The sequence below is a fragment of the Chinchilla lanigera genome, unplaced genomic scaffold (assembly GCF_000276665.1).
Source record: "Chinchilla lanigera isolate Chin_1 unplaced genomic scaffold, ChiLan1.0 scaffold00037, whole genome shotgun sequence".
Classification (NCBI taxonomy): Eukaryota; Metazoa; Chordata; class Mammalia; order Rodentia; family Chinchillidae; genus Chinchilla; species Chinchilla lanigera.
In genome coordinates, this window is record NW_004955438.1 from 2087554 (window position 1) to 2105198 (window position 17645).

The 17645-nt window shown below is 45.6% G+C and overlaps 1 protein-coding gene across 18 annotated transcripts in view; it reads left to right on the forward strand.

Annotated features, from left to right (window-relative positions):
- Nrxn3 (neurexin 3) overlaps window positions 1-17645 on the forward strand; it is a 1559809-nt gene that overhangs the window by 63691 nt on the left and 1478473 nt on the right. For all 18 annotated transcript variants that reach the window (XR_001235159.1, XR_001235160.1, XR_001235161.1 and 15 more), the window contains exon 2: window positions 8994-10384. Coding sequence is in view for 15 of the 18 variants with exons in the window: in XM_013517252.1 (XP_013372706.1) it covers window positions 9676-10384 (709 nt within the window). In the remaining 3 variants the exon portion in view is untranslated. The remainder of the gene's footprint in view (window positions 1-8993; window positions 10385-17645) is intronic.

Below are 17645 nucleotides of genomic sequence, written 5' to 3' on the forward strand. Positions count from 1 at the left end.
GCAACAAGGGAAGTAACTGAGACAATTATGTTCCTTCTTTTTATTTTCTTCTTGGAAGTAAGGCTCTGAGAGCTGTCCCTTATTAGCTGTTTGACTTTGGGATAGTTATTTTACCTCTCTAAGGGGCTTTAGTTTACTCATATCTAAAACAGGGATCATACTACTCCCTACTTCACAGAGTTTTGGTGAGCACTAGGTGACTTCAGATGTAACATACTTGGCAGAGTGCCTTAGACACAGTTAGTGTGATACAAGCATTTGCTGTAATTATAGTTGTAAGACATGCATGCTAGAACTGCGTGGCAGTCTATCCAGTGGCTTTCCAAAGTCACAGGAGGACCAGGCATTCATTGACATTGTCCTGAATGCTGAACTGAATGCTGAACTCTCCCCGAGTCTGAGGCCTGCTCCTGGATCCTGGTCCTAGACCTTGCCCCTTTTATAACTTTTACTGGAGGTGGTATTTGTGGACATGGCTCACACTGCTTCCTGTCCTACTGTGCTCACCTCTGGCCATCACAATGCCTTGCTGATAGCCTGTTCTACATCTCCCCCCTCCCAGATGCACTCTGCAGGTGGGCGGTGCCAGGCCTCCATCTCTCCAGGTGAGAAGCTGCAGGTTTCTGGTTTGGGTCCACACTGTTCTAGTCTGTCCAGTGTCTTTGCTAGTCCCTTCTGCTCTCTCCCTGCCAACGCTGGCACCTCTTGCTTTGTTAATGGAGAATTTGTCCAGTAATGGGAATAATTAGCACAGTGGGAGCTTTACTGTGTCCTGGAAAGAGAACAGAGAGAGCCCCCTCGGGGCGGGGGCAGCCCCACACATAATTGCTGGGCAGACTTATTTTCTCTTGTCTGTGTCTCTCTCCCCTTCTCTTACATGTGTTTGATTTTTTTTCCCTCTTTGTATAGAGAAAGCTGGCTAGGAGAAAAGACCCGTAAATTGCACTCTTGCTGGGCTGGTGCTGTGAAAGCTGGGTAAGATTGTCGTTTAGGGCTGAATAATTTCCCTGTCTCCTATAGTCTTTGAGGGGAGGATCAGCTAAGCACCTAGCTTATCTGCCCCTCCTTTTCCTTCCTCATTTCCTCTTTTTCTTCCCCCCTCCCTCTCCCTTTTCCCATCCCTTCATGTAAAGAACTCACTGGCTCTCAATTGAATCTTTTTTAATGGTCCCAAGAGGCGAGGATCTTGAAGGGCGATTATCTTCATTATAAATTATTAACTCTCCAAGCAGCCAGATGGCTTCCCAACCCATGGCTGGGAACTCTGGGCTGGGAATGCCTGCTGGTAGGCAGAGGAGGGGACAAAAGAGAGGAGGAGGCTGACTAGTGAGTAACCACACCTTGGGGTCTTGGCTATACTGGGAAAGCTGGGGAGACTGGCAGCACCTTGCAGGGCCTGAGTTCTGTGACCTGCAGGACAGAGTGTACTATTGTTGCATTTTTTGCCATTTTATAACTCAGGGCTCTCTTAAGCCTGGGTTAGAGGTGGTAGATAGAAAAAAGACTAATGCCATGAGTTGTTTTTGATGTAAACCTTAGAAGATTGTTAAGGCATAGTAAAAAGGAATGATTATTACCTGATTTTGCTGGTCTCAGTGTTCACAACATCCTGGAAAGGGTAGCTATTGTTACCCTTAATTTATGGATGAAGAACTGACAATTAGGCTTTAGAACATTCCTTATGGGTGTTAGGCCAATAGTTAGAGAAAGCCTGGCTTTGACTCTCAGTCCAGTGCTCCATTTCCATACCACACTTCTTCCCCGCTGCCTTTCCCTGCTCATCTTTCAGGTTCCCATGCCCATTCCCCATCCCACTAGAGGTCTTCCCTGACCACATCAGCCCAGGGTCACTTCTGTTCCTCTGGACTCTACTGTTTCCCATGCATGGATCTATTCAATACTGGCCACATGAGTCCAGAAGGTGCCCAGCCTCCTCTGGGGCCAGGAGAATCTGTTTATCTAGAGGTTGTCTGTTGTCTACTTGTGAGATCAAGATGTAAATTCTCCTTCTAGGTTTTCCATTCACTAGAACGAAGTCTACCCAGAGGGCAGCAGAGAATCCCTGGGGCCTTTCAGTTTGAGAATGCTTCAGACTCCTAAAGATACTGCTCAGTTGCCTCTGTAATCCCCAAACCCTGGTGATCTCCAAACGTGTTTTATATAAAGAGACTCAGGTATGACTCTTCACATTGTCCATGACATTGGGATGGCATGCAAAAGAAATCCATCTATCCTAATTACTCTCCTTGAGCCGTGCAGGTAAAATGGCAACAGCTGGGCTGAACGGAAGCATCATGCACAATAGCTCATTGCAGTAGAAGAAGCTAAAAATTACTTGTTAGTACTCAAGTACTTATCTTGCCTTAGTACTGTGGCTTTGAATTTGTAGTAAGTGGCTTACTATGGTTACTCACTGTTATAATTCACTGTTAACAGATGAAGCAACTGACTTCCAAGTTCATAAAAGCAGCAAGCCGTAGATCTGAGATTTGAACCAAGGAAGTCCAGAGCCCCTGGTTTTGACCATAATACCATGTTACCTTTATGAAAGGGATACTTGTTATACACCAGTATTCTACTTTAGACCCTGGAGGCTGCCCTCCTGCCACACCCAGCCCACCCTTGGCAGAGTCTGCCTCTTTAGTCTACCGACTTACTTCATTTAGACTCAAGTCTTTCTTCTTTATAAGTGTGTAAGTACCTTTCAGGGTTTGAACTATTTTTAAAATTTATCTCTATCTCTAGGATATGAGTGTTCACCAGTTAAAATAAGATAATGAATAGACTTCCCATTTATTACCCTCCAGCTTATTTACACCCACCTCAAAGAGCAATGCTTAGACTAAAACTCAATTGACAACCACTGGATTGACATGGATTATCATCCCCCTTTCCTTTTCAGTTCATGCAGTCTAAGTTTGCATTTGGTTATCTGAAAGCCGTAAGACCCTAAAAAGATGTGCATATATACATAGATACATGTGTGTGAAATCTTGTTTATTTACTCTCTCAATTCTTGTTACTATGTAGTTGCAAGTTGCACTTTCCATCTTTATGGGTTGTTTATACTGGGGGATCAAGTTGTATAATTTTCCATTTACCTCCATCAAATTTTTTCTTATTAGACAGAGACTGTGGTTGAAGTCTTCTGGGATCTCCCAGGATCTCTGCCACCTCTTTCACATACTTGCTAACTCTGAGTGTCAGCTCATCTACAAATGTGACCAGCCACTGCTCTGTTTTCCTCAACCTTTGGTGGGGTTCACACTTTCTTTGATTGCTATTCTCTACCCAGTGACAAGTGTTCTTGGTTCTCTCCCCCTCACATCCCTTACATCATATGTCATGAGAAACTTTCCCAAAAGGTCTGATGAGGTCCATATGTAACTCCTGTGTATCTCTACTATAGTAAATATTCATAATAGAAAAGAAATTTAGGTTGATTCAACATGATCATTTCTTGGTTCTTATGAGAAACTTAGTTTTTAGCCAAAGAAGATTATTAAAGTTCTAAGTTAAAGGAAAAACTCTCTTCCTCTTTCTTCCCCTCTGTCTTCCTTTGTCTTGCACAGTAGAAATGCGCACCTTCTCTATATACCCATTTGACACACTGGAGTTGATGTCCACAGGGGTCATTTCCCCTTCTCTTTCCTGAAGGGAGAGGCATGGCACTCCTCAGATGGGGTAAACTTGGGAAGCAGGGTCTGGAAACAACTCAGCAGATTTCATGGGTGGAAGGAGAGGAGTGTGTTTTAGGATGTGACAACACTGTGAAAGAGAGGACCGGTGTATGAAGTGGACTGGGATGAGAGAAAGAAAGTGGCTTCCTGTTGTAAAGCTTGGTGGCTACTGGCCCATAATTTCTGGGACGAGAGGCTGGCTTTGGAAACTGTAAGTACTAAGTTCCAGCTTCCAAACAGAAGGCAGTACTAATTTACTCTGAAATTCTTCTCCAGGTGACATAATAAAAATAATAGATGAACATGCATCATGTTCCAGGGAGTGTATAAAATGGCTTTTCTTGGAATGTGTACATAGAAAAATACAGACATTGTAAGTGTGCAGCTGAGCCAATGCATGCTCACATCCTGAGCACATTGCATGTCACTCAGATCAGGAAACAAATTCTTCTACTTCTTTTGTGCTCTTCCCAATCAATAACCACTGTTCTGAGTTTTAAAAGCACAGAAAAAATAATTTCATCTCTTTTTATGCTTTATGTAAGTTGCATGCATGCAGTATATGTTCTTCTGTGTCTTATTTTGCTCAACATTAGGCTTGTGAAAGTTATCCACGCTTCTGTCTAGAGATGAAAACCCATCATTCTCAGAGTTGTATATTTTACACACACAGATTATAATGTATCCATTCTACTGTAGATGGGCATTTAGTGATCTTCTGGGTTTGGCTATTATGGATAGCGCTGCTGTGAACATTCTCACACGTTTTTGGTTGGACATACATAAGCATTTCTTCTAGTGTATAGCTGGAAGGAGAGCTGTGACATCATGGGGTAAAAATGTTCAGCCTTACTAGGTCCTGCCAACATAATGTCCCAGAGATAGTTGTACCCCTATACATTTTTACCTTTAATAAATTTAAAATCACCCTATAAAATAGATATTATCCTTCTGGATGAATAAACAAAAGCCTAAGGGAGTTGTGCCAGGTTAAATAGCTGTAGAAATGAGAATCTGAGCTTAAGTCCAGCTCCGTGAGACTAGAGAGCCCACCTGCATGACATGGGCTGAAATTGGGGGTGAGAAACATTTACCTGCAAAGAGGGATGAATTGTCCACTGAATGAGGAACAGAGCACCATTAGGGGGCTTTTCTAGCTCTGGGAGCTTTGGTAGAGGGAAGCAAATGAGAAGACTGTAGAGGAAAACCTGGCAAGCCCAGCTGTGGACTGTGGCATGCCTGAGGATGTTTGTCCTCATACCTTCCCAACCAGTCCTGACTCTGGTCATGGTCCTGACTTTCTTTTGAGTTTTTTTCATGCTCAGCTAAAACTCCATGGCAGATGGAAAAGGGAGCAAAGGAACTGGGGGTGGGGGGTGGAGGGGGCAAATGGCAGCCAGATCTGTCCAAGTGGCCCACATGTCAGAGTTGTGTGAGGCCTGCCTGCCTCCTAAGTAGCCGGATTGGGAGACATTTGTAAAGATGTTCGCCCCACAGAAAAGTGTGCCGCTCGATAATTATGCAAATTAGCTGGCAATTAGATAATGTCACTCACTTTCCTTCTCCTGCTTGAGTCCCACACAACAGAGAAGTGTTTTGAGCTTTGGCACCAGCCGGGGCCCTCCATGTGGGATCTGGGGCAGGCTGCTTGTCTCCATGGCTATCTGGGCTCAAGGGAGGGTGGCAGTTGGCTGACTGGGTGAAGAGGCTTCCATTGTTCCATTTCTAGAGTTTGGCATGTCTGACAGGAGGGCTAAAGAAGGCTGAAGGGGAAATGCTGAGAGCAGTTGGTTAGACGTCTGTGGCTGTTAACGTAAGGTCATCTCTAGCTTTTGGCCATTTTGGAAAATTCCCAGAGGCCATGAGAATGTCCACAACCCAAGAAAGGAATTCAAGGGCTTTAGGAGGGAAAATGGATAGACCATAGGATATCTAGTCTAAAGAAACCCAATTCTTTGGCCACCACACCTGACATCGGATCTGCTTGGCATCTGTGGGAAAGAAAGTTTGGTCCTCCATGACGCAAGAAAGGGGGACATTGCCATCTCCAATGCTGGTCTGGCCTGGGGAGGATGGTTGGGAGTCTAAGGACAGGCTTGGCAAGGCAGGATAGAGTGGCCACCCTAAAGTAGGCTGGGAAAATTCCCATGATCCTCTCTCATAGAAGAGTATTCCTTGGCAGCCAAGTTCTTAATTCGTGGCTTTTAGCAGCCCACTGCGCAGGTGCTGCTTTGCCCTTTTGGGTGATCTGAGGTTGATACCTAACAAGGTGTGGGGACTTAGAATTGCTGTCATGTGAAAAGGGGTCATCTGGAACACTGCATGGAACTGAAGTCAGGTGACCACAGGGCTTTTCTTCCTCTTCTATTTTACTGTTCATTCTTTATACAAATGTTTCTGGAGCTCCTGCTCCATGACAAGGTCTTGTGGCAGGTTATCATAGTGAAACAGTTGCTGCCTCAAAAGAATCCCCGAGAAAGCAGTATGATTCCAGGGCCTGGGCTCCTAATCCCTGCACTTTATTGTCCCTAAGGCATCTTGTCTTACACTAGTTTGTGATGGTTTCGAGAGTCAAGATGCTATGTTACTCTGCTATGATCCAGTAGTGCCTGGAATGAACACGCAGCTCGACACACAGTTGGGTTGAACAGCTCCCTCTCTCCCCTGGGATGCTGCCTATTGACTTGGTTTGCATACCTTACCCAACACAATGATCTCATTCTTAAGGACTGTCACATCTCATGACGCAGCCTCCTATTACCTGCCTCTAGCTTCATGCCTTCTACACATTTCACTCCAGCAGCATCAGCCGCCCTTTTTCTCTTCCAGTGTACCAGCCTGTCCCACACTCGACTTTTGCATTCGATATTATTTCTGTACATTCTTCCAAGATACTTGCATGGTAATTCCCCTGCCCTGTATCATGTCTTTCCTTAAATCTGACATTCTCATAAACTCTTAAGTTGTGGTACTCACCTATCTTCATGGTTTAAATACTCCTAGAGTCGTTATTTGATTTCTTGCTACCAAAGTAATATCAGCCAGTTCAAAATGATTTGAAATTTTAATAGGAAGCAGGGAGATCTTTTTCAAATGGGAAGGGGAACAAGAGAAGGAGGGAGATGGAGGGAGGGAATGAGCGGAATTTTTTTTCAAAAAATTGAAAGAAAAAATGGAAATAGAACTTTTGCAAATGGGAAGGGGACTGAGAGATGAAAGGAGCGGGGTAGGATGGGAGGGGTAGGGGATGAAAAAAGAATTCAGAGTTGTTATGTGCCAACTCCCTACGATCAGTTAATCATTATGTATTGTAAGCATGTACTAACAAGGAAAAAATAAAAACTGTTTGAGAGTTTAGCACTTGCTTCACACAAACTTGTATGAGTTGGCACTAGCACACACACACGTCCATGTTCCAGTTAAGCATCACTTGCACACTGGGAATAACATGCCACACTGTAGAAAAGGATTCTACAAAATCCTCTGTAGACTCAACATGTTCCTTAGGATGGATTTAAGCAGCTCTCTGTCAACTGAATTTATTTGGACATGGGGAGTGGGGATTGGTACCTGGTTAAGGGAAATACCTGCCTTTTCAAAGCAGGGGTCAGAACCAGTTCTGGCGTGGTCATCATAAAATAATGAAGAGTGATGCTCTGACGGGAAACGGTAGTGAACTATCAAATATACCAAGTAATAAACAAACCCTTGCCCAGCTCTTGGAAACTGTATACTTTGTTCCATCTGAACAGAGGCCTCACTGTCTTAGTTAGGTGGGCCAGTGTTTACCCTCAGAAGCCAGGTCACTCACTCAGCTGGGTGCTGGTGCATTTCTAAGCCTTATCATGTATGTACTCTTGGCCTGTGGCATTTCTTTTTCTTTTTTTTCCCCCCCGTGGCATTTCTTAACTATGCAGTTGTTACCCATTCTGCAGTTGTCATGATTTTTTTTTAAGTACTGTGTTTTTATACATTGGGCTTATTCCACTGACATACACACTCCCACACATATACACACACACTAGCAACCCTTCTTCCAATCCCATCCCATTCAAGAAATAAGAAAGGGGGAACCTAGTATTTACTGATCACTTTATAATATGTATAAAGTCTCATGCTGGAATATCTCCATATCTGCTTGTTTAATCCTTCCTTTAATCACAGAAAGTGGCTGTTATTTCTCGATTTTTCAAATAAGGAAATAGAAGCTTCAGTAAGGTAAACATTTTTCTTACAGTTCCATGTACAGGAACTAGAAAAATGAGGAAATTGAAGCTCAAATACATTAAATATTTTTCTTAAAGTTCAATACGGGAGCTAGACTTGAAACTCAGCCTTTTTTATTTTTTAACCTCAAAGCACTTTTTTTTTTCCTGAGAGGGCTTTTCAAAAAAATTTAAGAAGAGATAATTTTACACTCGTTGCTCATCTTCTAGTTTATTTTAATTGATTTTTATAAACATTTATTTTAAAAAGTTAAAGGTTGGAATTTGTCTTAGGCCTCCTATTCTCAAGCATGGATTGTCAAATTGAAAAAGAAGAACCTTAAAGATCAATATCTTTCAATAGGTAAATAAGTAAAAATTAGGTGTGGACATTTGAGTGCATAAAATGTTAACATTTGAAAGATTTGAATTTGACTGTGTGATCCTTTAAATGAATAGTTTAAAAATGTGTCCTTGAGAATCTTATGCTATTTTTGCATATGGAAAAACTGACTGCATTGTTATAGTTTGGGTCTGGATGTCCTCCCAAAACCTCAAGTGGTCATGGGGATGGGCTTTTCAGAGGTGGCTGACTCTAGAGTTTGTGATAGGTTCATTGTCGAGCACTGGGATTGGGGATGTGAGTGCTATGAGACCCTAGGGTAGGTAGCCTGCATGCAGTATAAGGGATGGAAAGAGGTTTGCTTCCCTTCTTTTGCGCTTGTTGCTTTTGGTATCTTCTATGGCCATAAACAGTTGCTCCTCAGCCACACCACCCTGCCTTGGAGCCAGCTGAGTATGGACTGAAACCTCCTCAAACTGTACGCTAAATAAACCTTTCCTTCCTTAATTTTGGGCGTCAGGTATTATGTCTCAGGAACAAGAGCGAGAAGTAACTAAGATAGCATCATTAGGAACTGGGCCCAGGGTCCCAGAGTGGCCATGGAGGAACATGGGTGCTTCTTCCATTTGAAGGACTCAGCACTGTAGGTGTCACTAGAATGAGCTGGCTTGTAGTCAGCACTCCACCATTTGTGAAATAAGATGCAATGTTTTCCTGACACGTGGCCCTAATCTTCCTTTCCTTCTCTCTTCCTTTGTTCCACAGGTCTTTGCTGTGGAGTCCTGGGAGGTGGGTGATGGGCAGGACTGCCTCTGGCCAGCACCATGACACCTGAATCTGCTACCACCCTGCACCAGTCTCCGCTCTGCCTGAGCACTCAACCGTGGGCTGCTCCCCTCCCCTTGGCCTGCCACTGCTAGGAGGTGGAACTTCGGGACTGGCCCTTGGCCTGTCTCTACCTCTCACCTGGCTCACCTTGAAACTTGCTCCTCCTCCATCACGGCACCCCCGACCCCAGGCCTGTCCCTGGCCTCCCTTGCTGGGGCCTTTGGGGGCCTGTTGGGAGGAGCACATTGCTGAAGGCTTCCTCCCATTCTGCACGCCTTTTACTCCTCCTCGAATCAAGGCCTCCGGATCCGCATGGATAGCTGAGATCTTTTCTTGGAGAAACACACTTCCTGCTTACTCCAGTCCCTTCCCCACCCCACCTGATTGTCCTCTCTTTCACTGCCCTGTTTTTCTCCTCTGTCTCTTCATCGGATATCTTGCTTGTGTCCCCGTCTGGGACTGTCTTCTTCTCTTTCCTCCTTCCTTACTCTCTCTATTTGTGTGTCTCCTTCTGTCTTTCAACTCTGTCTTGTTTTCCTTTCTCCCTTCTGCTGCCAAAGGGAGATCTTCCCCAGAGGGCTGTCTCCTGGCTTATCTGCTTCTCTGGCCCATAGCCACAATGACCTTCACCCTCCACTCCGTGTTCTTCACCCTGAAAGTGAGCATCCTGCTGGGGTCTCTGCTGGGGCTCTGCTTGGGCCTCGAGTTCATGGGTCTCCCCAACCAGTGGGCCCGCTACCTCCGCTGGGATGCCAGCACACGCAGCGACCTGAGTTTCCAGTTCAAGACCAATGTCTCCACGGGGCTGCTCCTCTACTTGGATGATGGTGGTGTGTGTGACTTCCTCTGCCTCTCTCTAGTGGACGGCCGTGTTCAGCTCCGCTTCAGCATGGACTGCGCCGAGACTGCTGTGCTGTCCAACAAGCAAGTGAACGACAGCAGCTGGCACTTCCTCATGGTGAGCCGTGACCACCTGCATACCGTGCTGGTGCTTGATGGCGAGAGCCAGTTGGCGGAGCTGCAGCCCCAGCGACCCTACATGGATGTGGTCAGTGACTTGTTCCTTGGTGGAGTCCCTGCCGACATACGGTCTTCTGCCCTGACCCTTGATGGAGTACAAGCCATACCTGGCTTCAGGGGTTTAATCCTGGATCTCAAGTACGGCAACTCAGAGCCCCGGCTTCTGGGGAGCCAGGGCGTCCAGTTGGAAGCTGAAGGACCCTGTGGTGAGCGGCCCTGTGAAAACGGTGGGATCTGCTTCCTCCTGGATGGCCACCCCACCTGTGACTGTTCCACCACCGGCTATGGTGGCACACTCTGCTCAGAAGGTAAGGCTCTCTTCACTCCTGCTCTTGCTAAATACTTGTGTGGACTGGGTGAGGGCCAGATGATTGACAGAAGCCAGTTTTTTAGCCTGGTGTTAATTGGACCCTTTTCCCTGAAGAGGCAGTGGAAATCCTTTGCTTGCTCGCAATGGAAAATCCAACAGATCTCAGCAGGAAGTGAAGGCTAGCTACTCAACTACAAGCTCTACACTCAACTAAAAGGACTAGATGAACTAGACTGCAGAGTCTGGGCTCCAGTATGGCTTCTTCTGCAGCATAGCTTAGCAGGATTGACGCAGGGGCAGTAATGAGATAGCAATTGGCAGAGTGGCTACCTCTGTCCCTGCTGACCCTTTGAGACTTTAGCCCTGGGGATAGATGGGAAACTCCCCCTCACTTCCTCCTTTTAACCCCCAGCATAATGAGTGCAGCAAGGGAGGCTAGGTGGATTGCAGGGTTTATGCATGGCCCTGTTGTATGTCCAGTCCTTCTATTGTGCCTCACCCCCTGGGAGGGGTGGAGAGGATAGATGAGGCATCTGCACAAAGACCTCCCTTTCTTGTTTCAGCAATAAGGATTCTTCATGTGAGGTTCCTTTGAGATGTGGTTCCTTTTCTTATCCAGTGTGTTAGGTACAGGATCCACTGGAGTCTTGCTCAGCAAGACCCCCACCCAGCTCCAAGGCTCAAATTCAAGTACAACTTCCTAGGGAGAGGAAGGAGGGATATCTGCACAAGGGCATGGGCTGCCCTCATCTCCTGCACTGAATTGTGTTTGAGATTGGAATTGAAAGAAGTGGCCCAGCTACTATTTAACAAAAACTTAAAATGCAGATTTCTGAACTGGACTCACTACAGGCTGAGATTTGGGTAGGAGGTGAGCAAGTATGTGGGAACTGACCAGACAGGTATGTATCTTGGGAAATTAGGGTGACTGGGGGCAGGAAGTTGCATTTTTCCTGTCCTTCCTGGGCTAGGAAAGCCCTGGGTTCTTCTAGAGATGTTTTGTGTGCCTTCCCACGCTGGCGTCCTCCCGGACGTGGTGGTGTGGCATGGGGGAGGCCAGGGGTTCTCAGCCTTGGCTGCACATTAGGATCACCTTGGGGAATTTAGAAACTTCCAGGACGCATCCCAAGATCACTAAACCCAAATCTCTGGGGAATCAAATCCAAGCATTTAATATATTTTTAAGCTTTCTCACATGACTCCAGAGTGTTCTCAAGGTGGAGAATAAGCTGGTGCGAAGTGGAGGGAAGTAGGTGAGGGGTGAGACTAGAAGAGGTCTTGCCCCTGACTCTTAGGATCTCTTCATTCAGGTAAGGCCCACTGCCTGGGATTTGTAATTCATGACTAGTCTGGTGTTCCTGAAACATTTCCAGAACAGCCTAGCCCCTAAAGCAGGTTGTGGTTGATACAAACTTTAACTGCCAATTGCTGTTTAAAAATATTTTTTAAAAGTCAAAACAAAGCTTATTCCACAGGTGGTGGATGCTGGAGACTAGGACATGTTGGTGCTTCCACTGGAGGCCTCATGTAGGTCATGCATGTGCCATTGGAGAAATGCTCCCTGGGGCTGTGCTTCTTTCTTCTGCTGGGTTGGGCATTGCCTCTCCCTTCCTGTGGAGGGGCTGTCTGAAAGGAAGATGCCAGAGAGATACATTTTCCTTTTACGGCTTCTATATTTCCCTCTTAAACCCTTTAGGAAAAGGGGTGGAGAAGAAGGGCAGAGGCAACCCAGTCCGCAAAACCATTTTGGGAATGTGGTAACTGAAGTGCTTTTCATGAGCAGGTGCCTTTTGGAGCTGACTGATGTTCCAAAGCTTCTTGGCTTTGGAGAAAGTTCTGCCTGAAGACGCTGACATGATCACTTGTTTTCTCATTTGCCCAAAGGATCTGTTCTGTTCTCAGAACTCGCACTGAAAGCTGGCATTCTTCCTTTCTAGGGACCAGGGTGTTTGCGAATGTGTTGTTAACTTGCTGATTATCCCTGATTGCATTTTTTGTGTCTAAAAAGAACTCATTTCCTCTGGGCAGGTTTGGATCAGCACTTTTCTGCAGGAAGAATCTCTATACTGTATATGTATACAATTTGTCTTTTCTCTCATTTATTTTTGTATATATGTGTTTTCCAATCTCCAGTGGAATTTCTTCACAATACATTGTATGCAGTCAAATTTTTAATAGCTAAATTCTATATGTATGTTTTAATAATTGTTTTTCTACAAAGTTCAGATCATCTTTTGGCTGTGGATTGATAGCTCTACCTGTAGAATGTAAATAGAATAACTCATTTATACTTCTGATCCATAAATATGGTAAACAGTCTCTGTCCTAATAGTAACATTTGCCTGGCCTGGAACAGAGCAATGCAAAGATGATGGCAGATGTTGGGGGAGATGACAGAATATACTGATACCTGGGAGCCTGTTGATCCCAGTAACTGTCCTTATGTCAAATCAACCACAAAATGCACCACAGACTAATAGAAAACAGGCATTGCCCCCAACACATAGTTAATTTTTAGAGAGTAGGTGAAAAGCTCACCTGTAAAATGTTAAGGGAAAAGTCACAGCAGCTGCTATGTGTTAAGCATATTTGCATAAAACAAAATAAACAATCTAAACAAATGCTTGTCCACTTTCTTAAAGATGATGAGGTGAAATGAATACTGAAAATGCAACCATCCTCCTTCCCTTCAGTTGCATGTGTCATAGAACTGAATCCCCAGGACTTATTCCTGGCAGTGGGTCCTATGTATTATCTCAATTTGCAGAGTGGGCCCTGCCATTCAATGCGTGAGGACTTGCACCTGGCATGGAATATGTTTCTACTTCATGCATAGCAGTTCCAAAAGCAGGTACAGCTGGGAGGGCTCCTGTAGCATCATATGGATGTGGTTGGGGCCTGTTGGAAGTGCTTGTCGTTGTCCTTTGGCTGGTAGCCAGTTGCGGCACTGCTGTTTGTATAGGCTGTCTGGCTTTCCACACCTTGAAAGTCACCAAAATATCTCCATGCTGCACCCCAGGAAGAATGCCCAGAAAGCCCCACCTCTTTTATGTACAATGGGATATTCTAATTTCCTGCTGGGAAGACCTAAAAGACACTGGGGATAGTTGCTGCTATGGAGATCTGGGCCAGAGGCAAGAGACAGTGGACACAATATCTTGTCTTTCATTTGGTGAGAGACTTAGCTATAGCTGTAGACTGCATTCTGCCCATCGTACTTGGGAAGACTTCATCACAAACTCCCAGTGTTACGCATAGTCACACTGAACGTTGTGGCGTATGATGTGGATAGAGAAGTGGTCCCAGATGTTTACTTCTAGGTGTTAAGCTTATAAGTAATATGTTTTGGTGCTCAACCAGTTATGGTCTTGGAAGAAAGAAGAAGTACAAATAACTCAAAATGATTCTAAAATTATGTATAGCTGGTTTGGAATATAGTCATACTGTGGCTTAGTATAGCTTTTTCACCTGGCTTTTGTTTAGCTCAGTCCTGTTGTGGGCAGTCTTGAAGGTTAATGGCCAATGAAGAGATATCCTGAACTTTCTCAGCCCCTAGAGTCCCCTCGTGGGTCACTGAGGGTTTGTTATTACCTTGAAATGAGTTTAAAGTTGATTATTTTTTTTAAAACATTCATAGTTCTGAATGTGCATGTATTGAGTTTCTCAACAGTCTTATGGTTGTGAAGCATTGATTCACTGCCAAGGTATATAAATTTCATACCAGTTTCCCCAGAGGGGTCATTTAATATGAAGTCAGCCTGTTGCAGGTAGGGTGGGGCCGAGAACAGTGGAGAAGGGTTTACAGGTTGGTTTCTCTTCCTGGATCTCAAGACATGGGCTGTCCTATGTCACATATTATTTATGTGACCATAATTTTAGATTAATTCAGTGAAGACATGTGGCATCCTATTCCACTGGCAAAGAGAAAATTGGTTCCTTGTCCACTGTCGTTTCCTCCTGACTTGGGCAGCTGCCGAAACCCAAAGCTGCTTGTCTGGAGTCTCAGCTGTTAACATTTTCAGGTGTTTGGACCTTATAGTGAAGTACAGCAGAGACGGTCTGTGATAGGGACTGCACATTGTCGTAGGGTACCTGCTACTGACCATCCCCCTTCCCTCCTGCTGTCCAAGGCTGCTGACATTCTACTCAGGTTGGTTTGATGGATGTCTCCACACTACTGTGTGGCCTTCATATGCCATCCTGAAAGTGAATTTCAATTAGTTTTCTTTTTGGTGAGAATTGTGTGGCTCTCTCCCCTTTTCTCCAAGCCAGAATGAGGATGGAAAGGCATACAGTAAGAGGAGACTGCTTACACTGGAGCCTTTACTGAGGTACAGACACCAGACATGTAGTGAAGGTACCAGCGATTGCCCCAGTTGGATCCTCCTGTTTTGGACACTTGAGTAAAAACACAGTCACCTCTCCTTCTTTTTTCCGGTGCACACCCTGCTGGAATTGTGATATGGCATTGTTCCTCATCTGTGTCAACTCTGAATGGCCTTGCAAGGCGGGGCAGGCAGGGGAGTAGTGAGTGATCAGAGGGGAAGAGGCTAGCTCCTTTCCCAGGGCTTCTGTCTGGTATGGAGAAGGTAGCACAGAGGCAAGGCCTTAAAATGCACACAAAGGAGGGACTGTGCTCCTAAGATGTGATTTCCTACCTAGCATGCAGGCTGGAGACTACCAGCCCAGCCAGCCAGCAGGGGCTGTCGCTAAACCTTGCCTGAATAGGGGTCTGATTGCTCCTTTTTCCTCCTCTCCTCCTGATTACCAAGTGAGATTTCCTGGGTATGCTGTATGCTAAATGGCAGAACAGCCGCCTGCCACTTGCTCCAATTATCCCTCTTTTAACTGCTGAGGAAAGAACAATTTTTCTAATCTCCCCCCTCCCATGACATCTCTGCATCCTTTAAAGAAATAAAGCCCTCTTTCTCATTCTCCCTTTGCTGGGGTGAGAGCAGGCTTTTCCCTTTGCAGAGACGGCCCACCAGCTGCACACTGCAAAGAGGGTGGGCGGTGGATAACACTTTGGTCCAAACTGAGCAAGGGTGCGGGTCAGGCAGGCATTTTGCCAGGAGCCTTGGAGTGGCACATGAACTTGCATTTGCATTTGGTAATGAGCTACCACAGGCCCAGTGCTGGGGGCTAATTATTTTCCAGGCCCCTATCTCTTTTTGCAGCCTGCCTTGGAAAGATGGTTTCCAGTTCTTGGGGCAGCTGCCCATCAGCTGGGGCCTCTCCCTCCTTCATTAGGCAGGAGAGGTGGGGTGCAGCCCGCAGGCTGTGCTTGGAAGATGGGGCTGATCTGCCCTCCCCCACTCCTCCCTGGGCTCCTGCCTTCATGGGCTCAGCAGTGTAGGTCCATAGCTGCAAGACCCCAGCAATGGAACTGGCGTGAGAGTGGCTTTGGGGCAGAGCTCTGAAGGGTGGATGCTCTTCTCAAACAAAGTAGTAATAATATTGTTACCACTGTTGCTATTATCCAATACTACCTTGTGCCTGACATTCTGGTGCATTCATATTTATTGGCTCATCTATGCTCATGAGACTCCTGTGAGGTTGATAATCTTGGACTGGCCCTGTTTTACAGTTAAAATAACTGAGGAGCAGAGGAACTTGGAACTTAGATAAAATTTATCATAGTGGGTAAGAGTATGGCTGTCGGAATGAGACTGATATGGATTTAGATTTGGGCTAATCCACTTACAGGTTTTATATCTTTGGAAAAGTCTGAAACTTCTGTATCTTCATTAACAACCACCACCATCACCACCACCACCACAGAGCACTTCTCCATGGCCACACTATTTGAACAGCTTTGCATGCATTAGCTCTTATAATCATACAATCGCTCTTGACCCACTATTATTATTCTGTTTCCTAGATAAGGAAATGGAGGGACAAGAGATTAAATGACTTGTCTAAGGTCACATAGATAATAAGAGGTGGAGCTGGTGTTTGACTCTAAGCAGTCTGGTTTCAGAACCCACACATAACCCCTATGTTATCTTGCCTCTCAGTAAAGTAAGGGTCATAGATATCAACTCTATGGAGTTGGTGAGAGCGTTAAATGAGACAGTAGGTATAAAGCTATCTGCGTAGCTCCTGGGAAGAAACAGAAGGGGTCTGAGGTCTTGGGTTCCTGGTGTATGTAAGGAGGGACTGTGCATCAGTTTGGTTTCACAGAGTATTTGGGGCCTCCCTTTGAGCTACCTCTACTTCCACCATTTTCCTTTACCCTAGTTTGAAGGGTGACAGAAGTAAAAGGAGGGGATTTCAGAAAAGTGTGAAACCCAATATCACTGCCGTTTTGTTCCCACCCAAGAGCATGGCATTTCTGACGATGCTTGTGACTGTGGAATACTAATCTCAGCTCTTTGCCTGAAAATATGTGGTGCTGTGGCCCCCACAGCAACCCAGCAAGGCAGGAAGGGCAGGACTTATTATTCTGCTAAGAAGGTGATACCCAGCCTGCGGTGTTGCCAGACCTGTCTTGGGTAGGCAGCATGAGGGCAAGCTTGGGTGTTGCCTATTTGGCAAGTGTCTCTGGGATCAGAGAACGCAGATCCCCAACATGACATTTGCTTCTGCCCTCAGCACCCTTCATTAAGACAAGTGGCCTGTGTCTCATTGTGAGAAGGAAGGAGCATTGCCTCCCTGGATGCAGATGATAAGCAAAATGTCAGACTCCTGGTGCAGGAGGTTATCAGCTCAGCCAGTCCCAGGAGCCTTGCTCCTTCCAGTCATAAGGAGCAAGAGGAAATGTGAGGAAGGATGGAAATGAATGAATGTGAGTATTCAGTTCCTACTGCAAGACTCTGGTTTGCAGTGAAGTGACTGGGGATTGGACCCAAGGATCTGAAGACCACTGGAGCACTGGCACCCTTGCTGGAGCATCGATGGATGGAGTGGCCTCCTCGGACTTACCTTTGGTTTTCCAGGAACCAGGAGTAGCACAGCACCTGCTCTGGGCTGGTGGTAAAGGATGGAGCTCCCGGATGACTCTGTCCCTCGCTTTCTGGCACTCCTGCTGCTCCTGCTTCTCTTCACACACAGCAAAGCCAAATCTTTCTGCCCATGTCTATTCTTTTTTTTTCCTTGGTGTGTGTGTGCGTGGGGAGAGAGGATTACAGGATGGATTTGCCATAAAGCTAAACTTTCCTTTCATGTCTCCTCACTTGCACGGGCTTCTTCTGAGGCCCTGCACCTAATTTTTGTATTTTCAGTATTTTTTTCTTAAGGATATTCAACTACCATAAGCT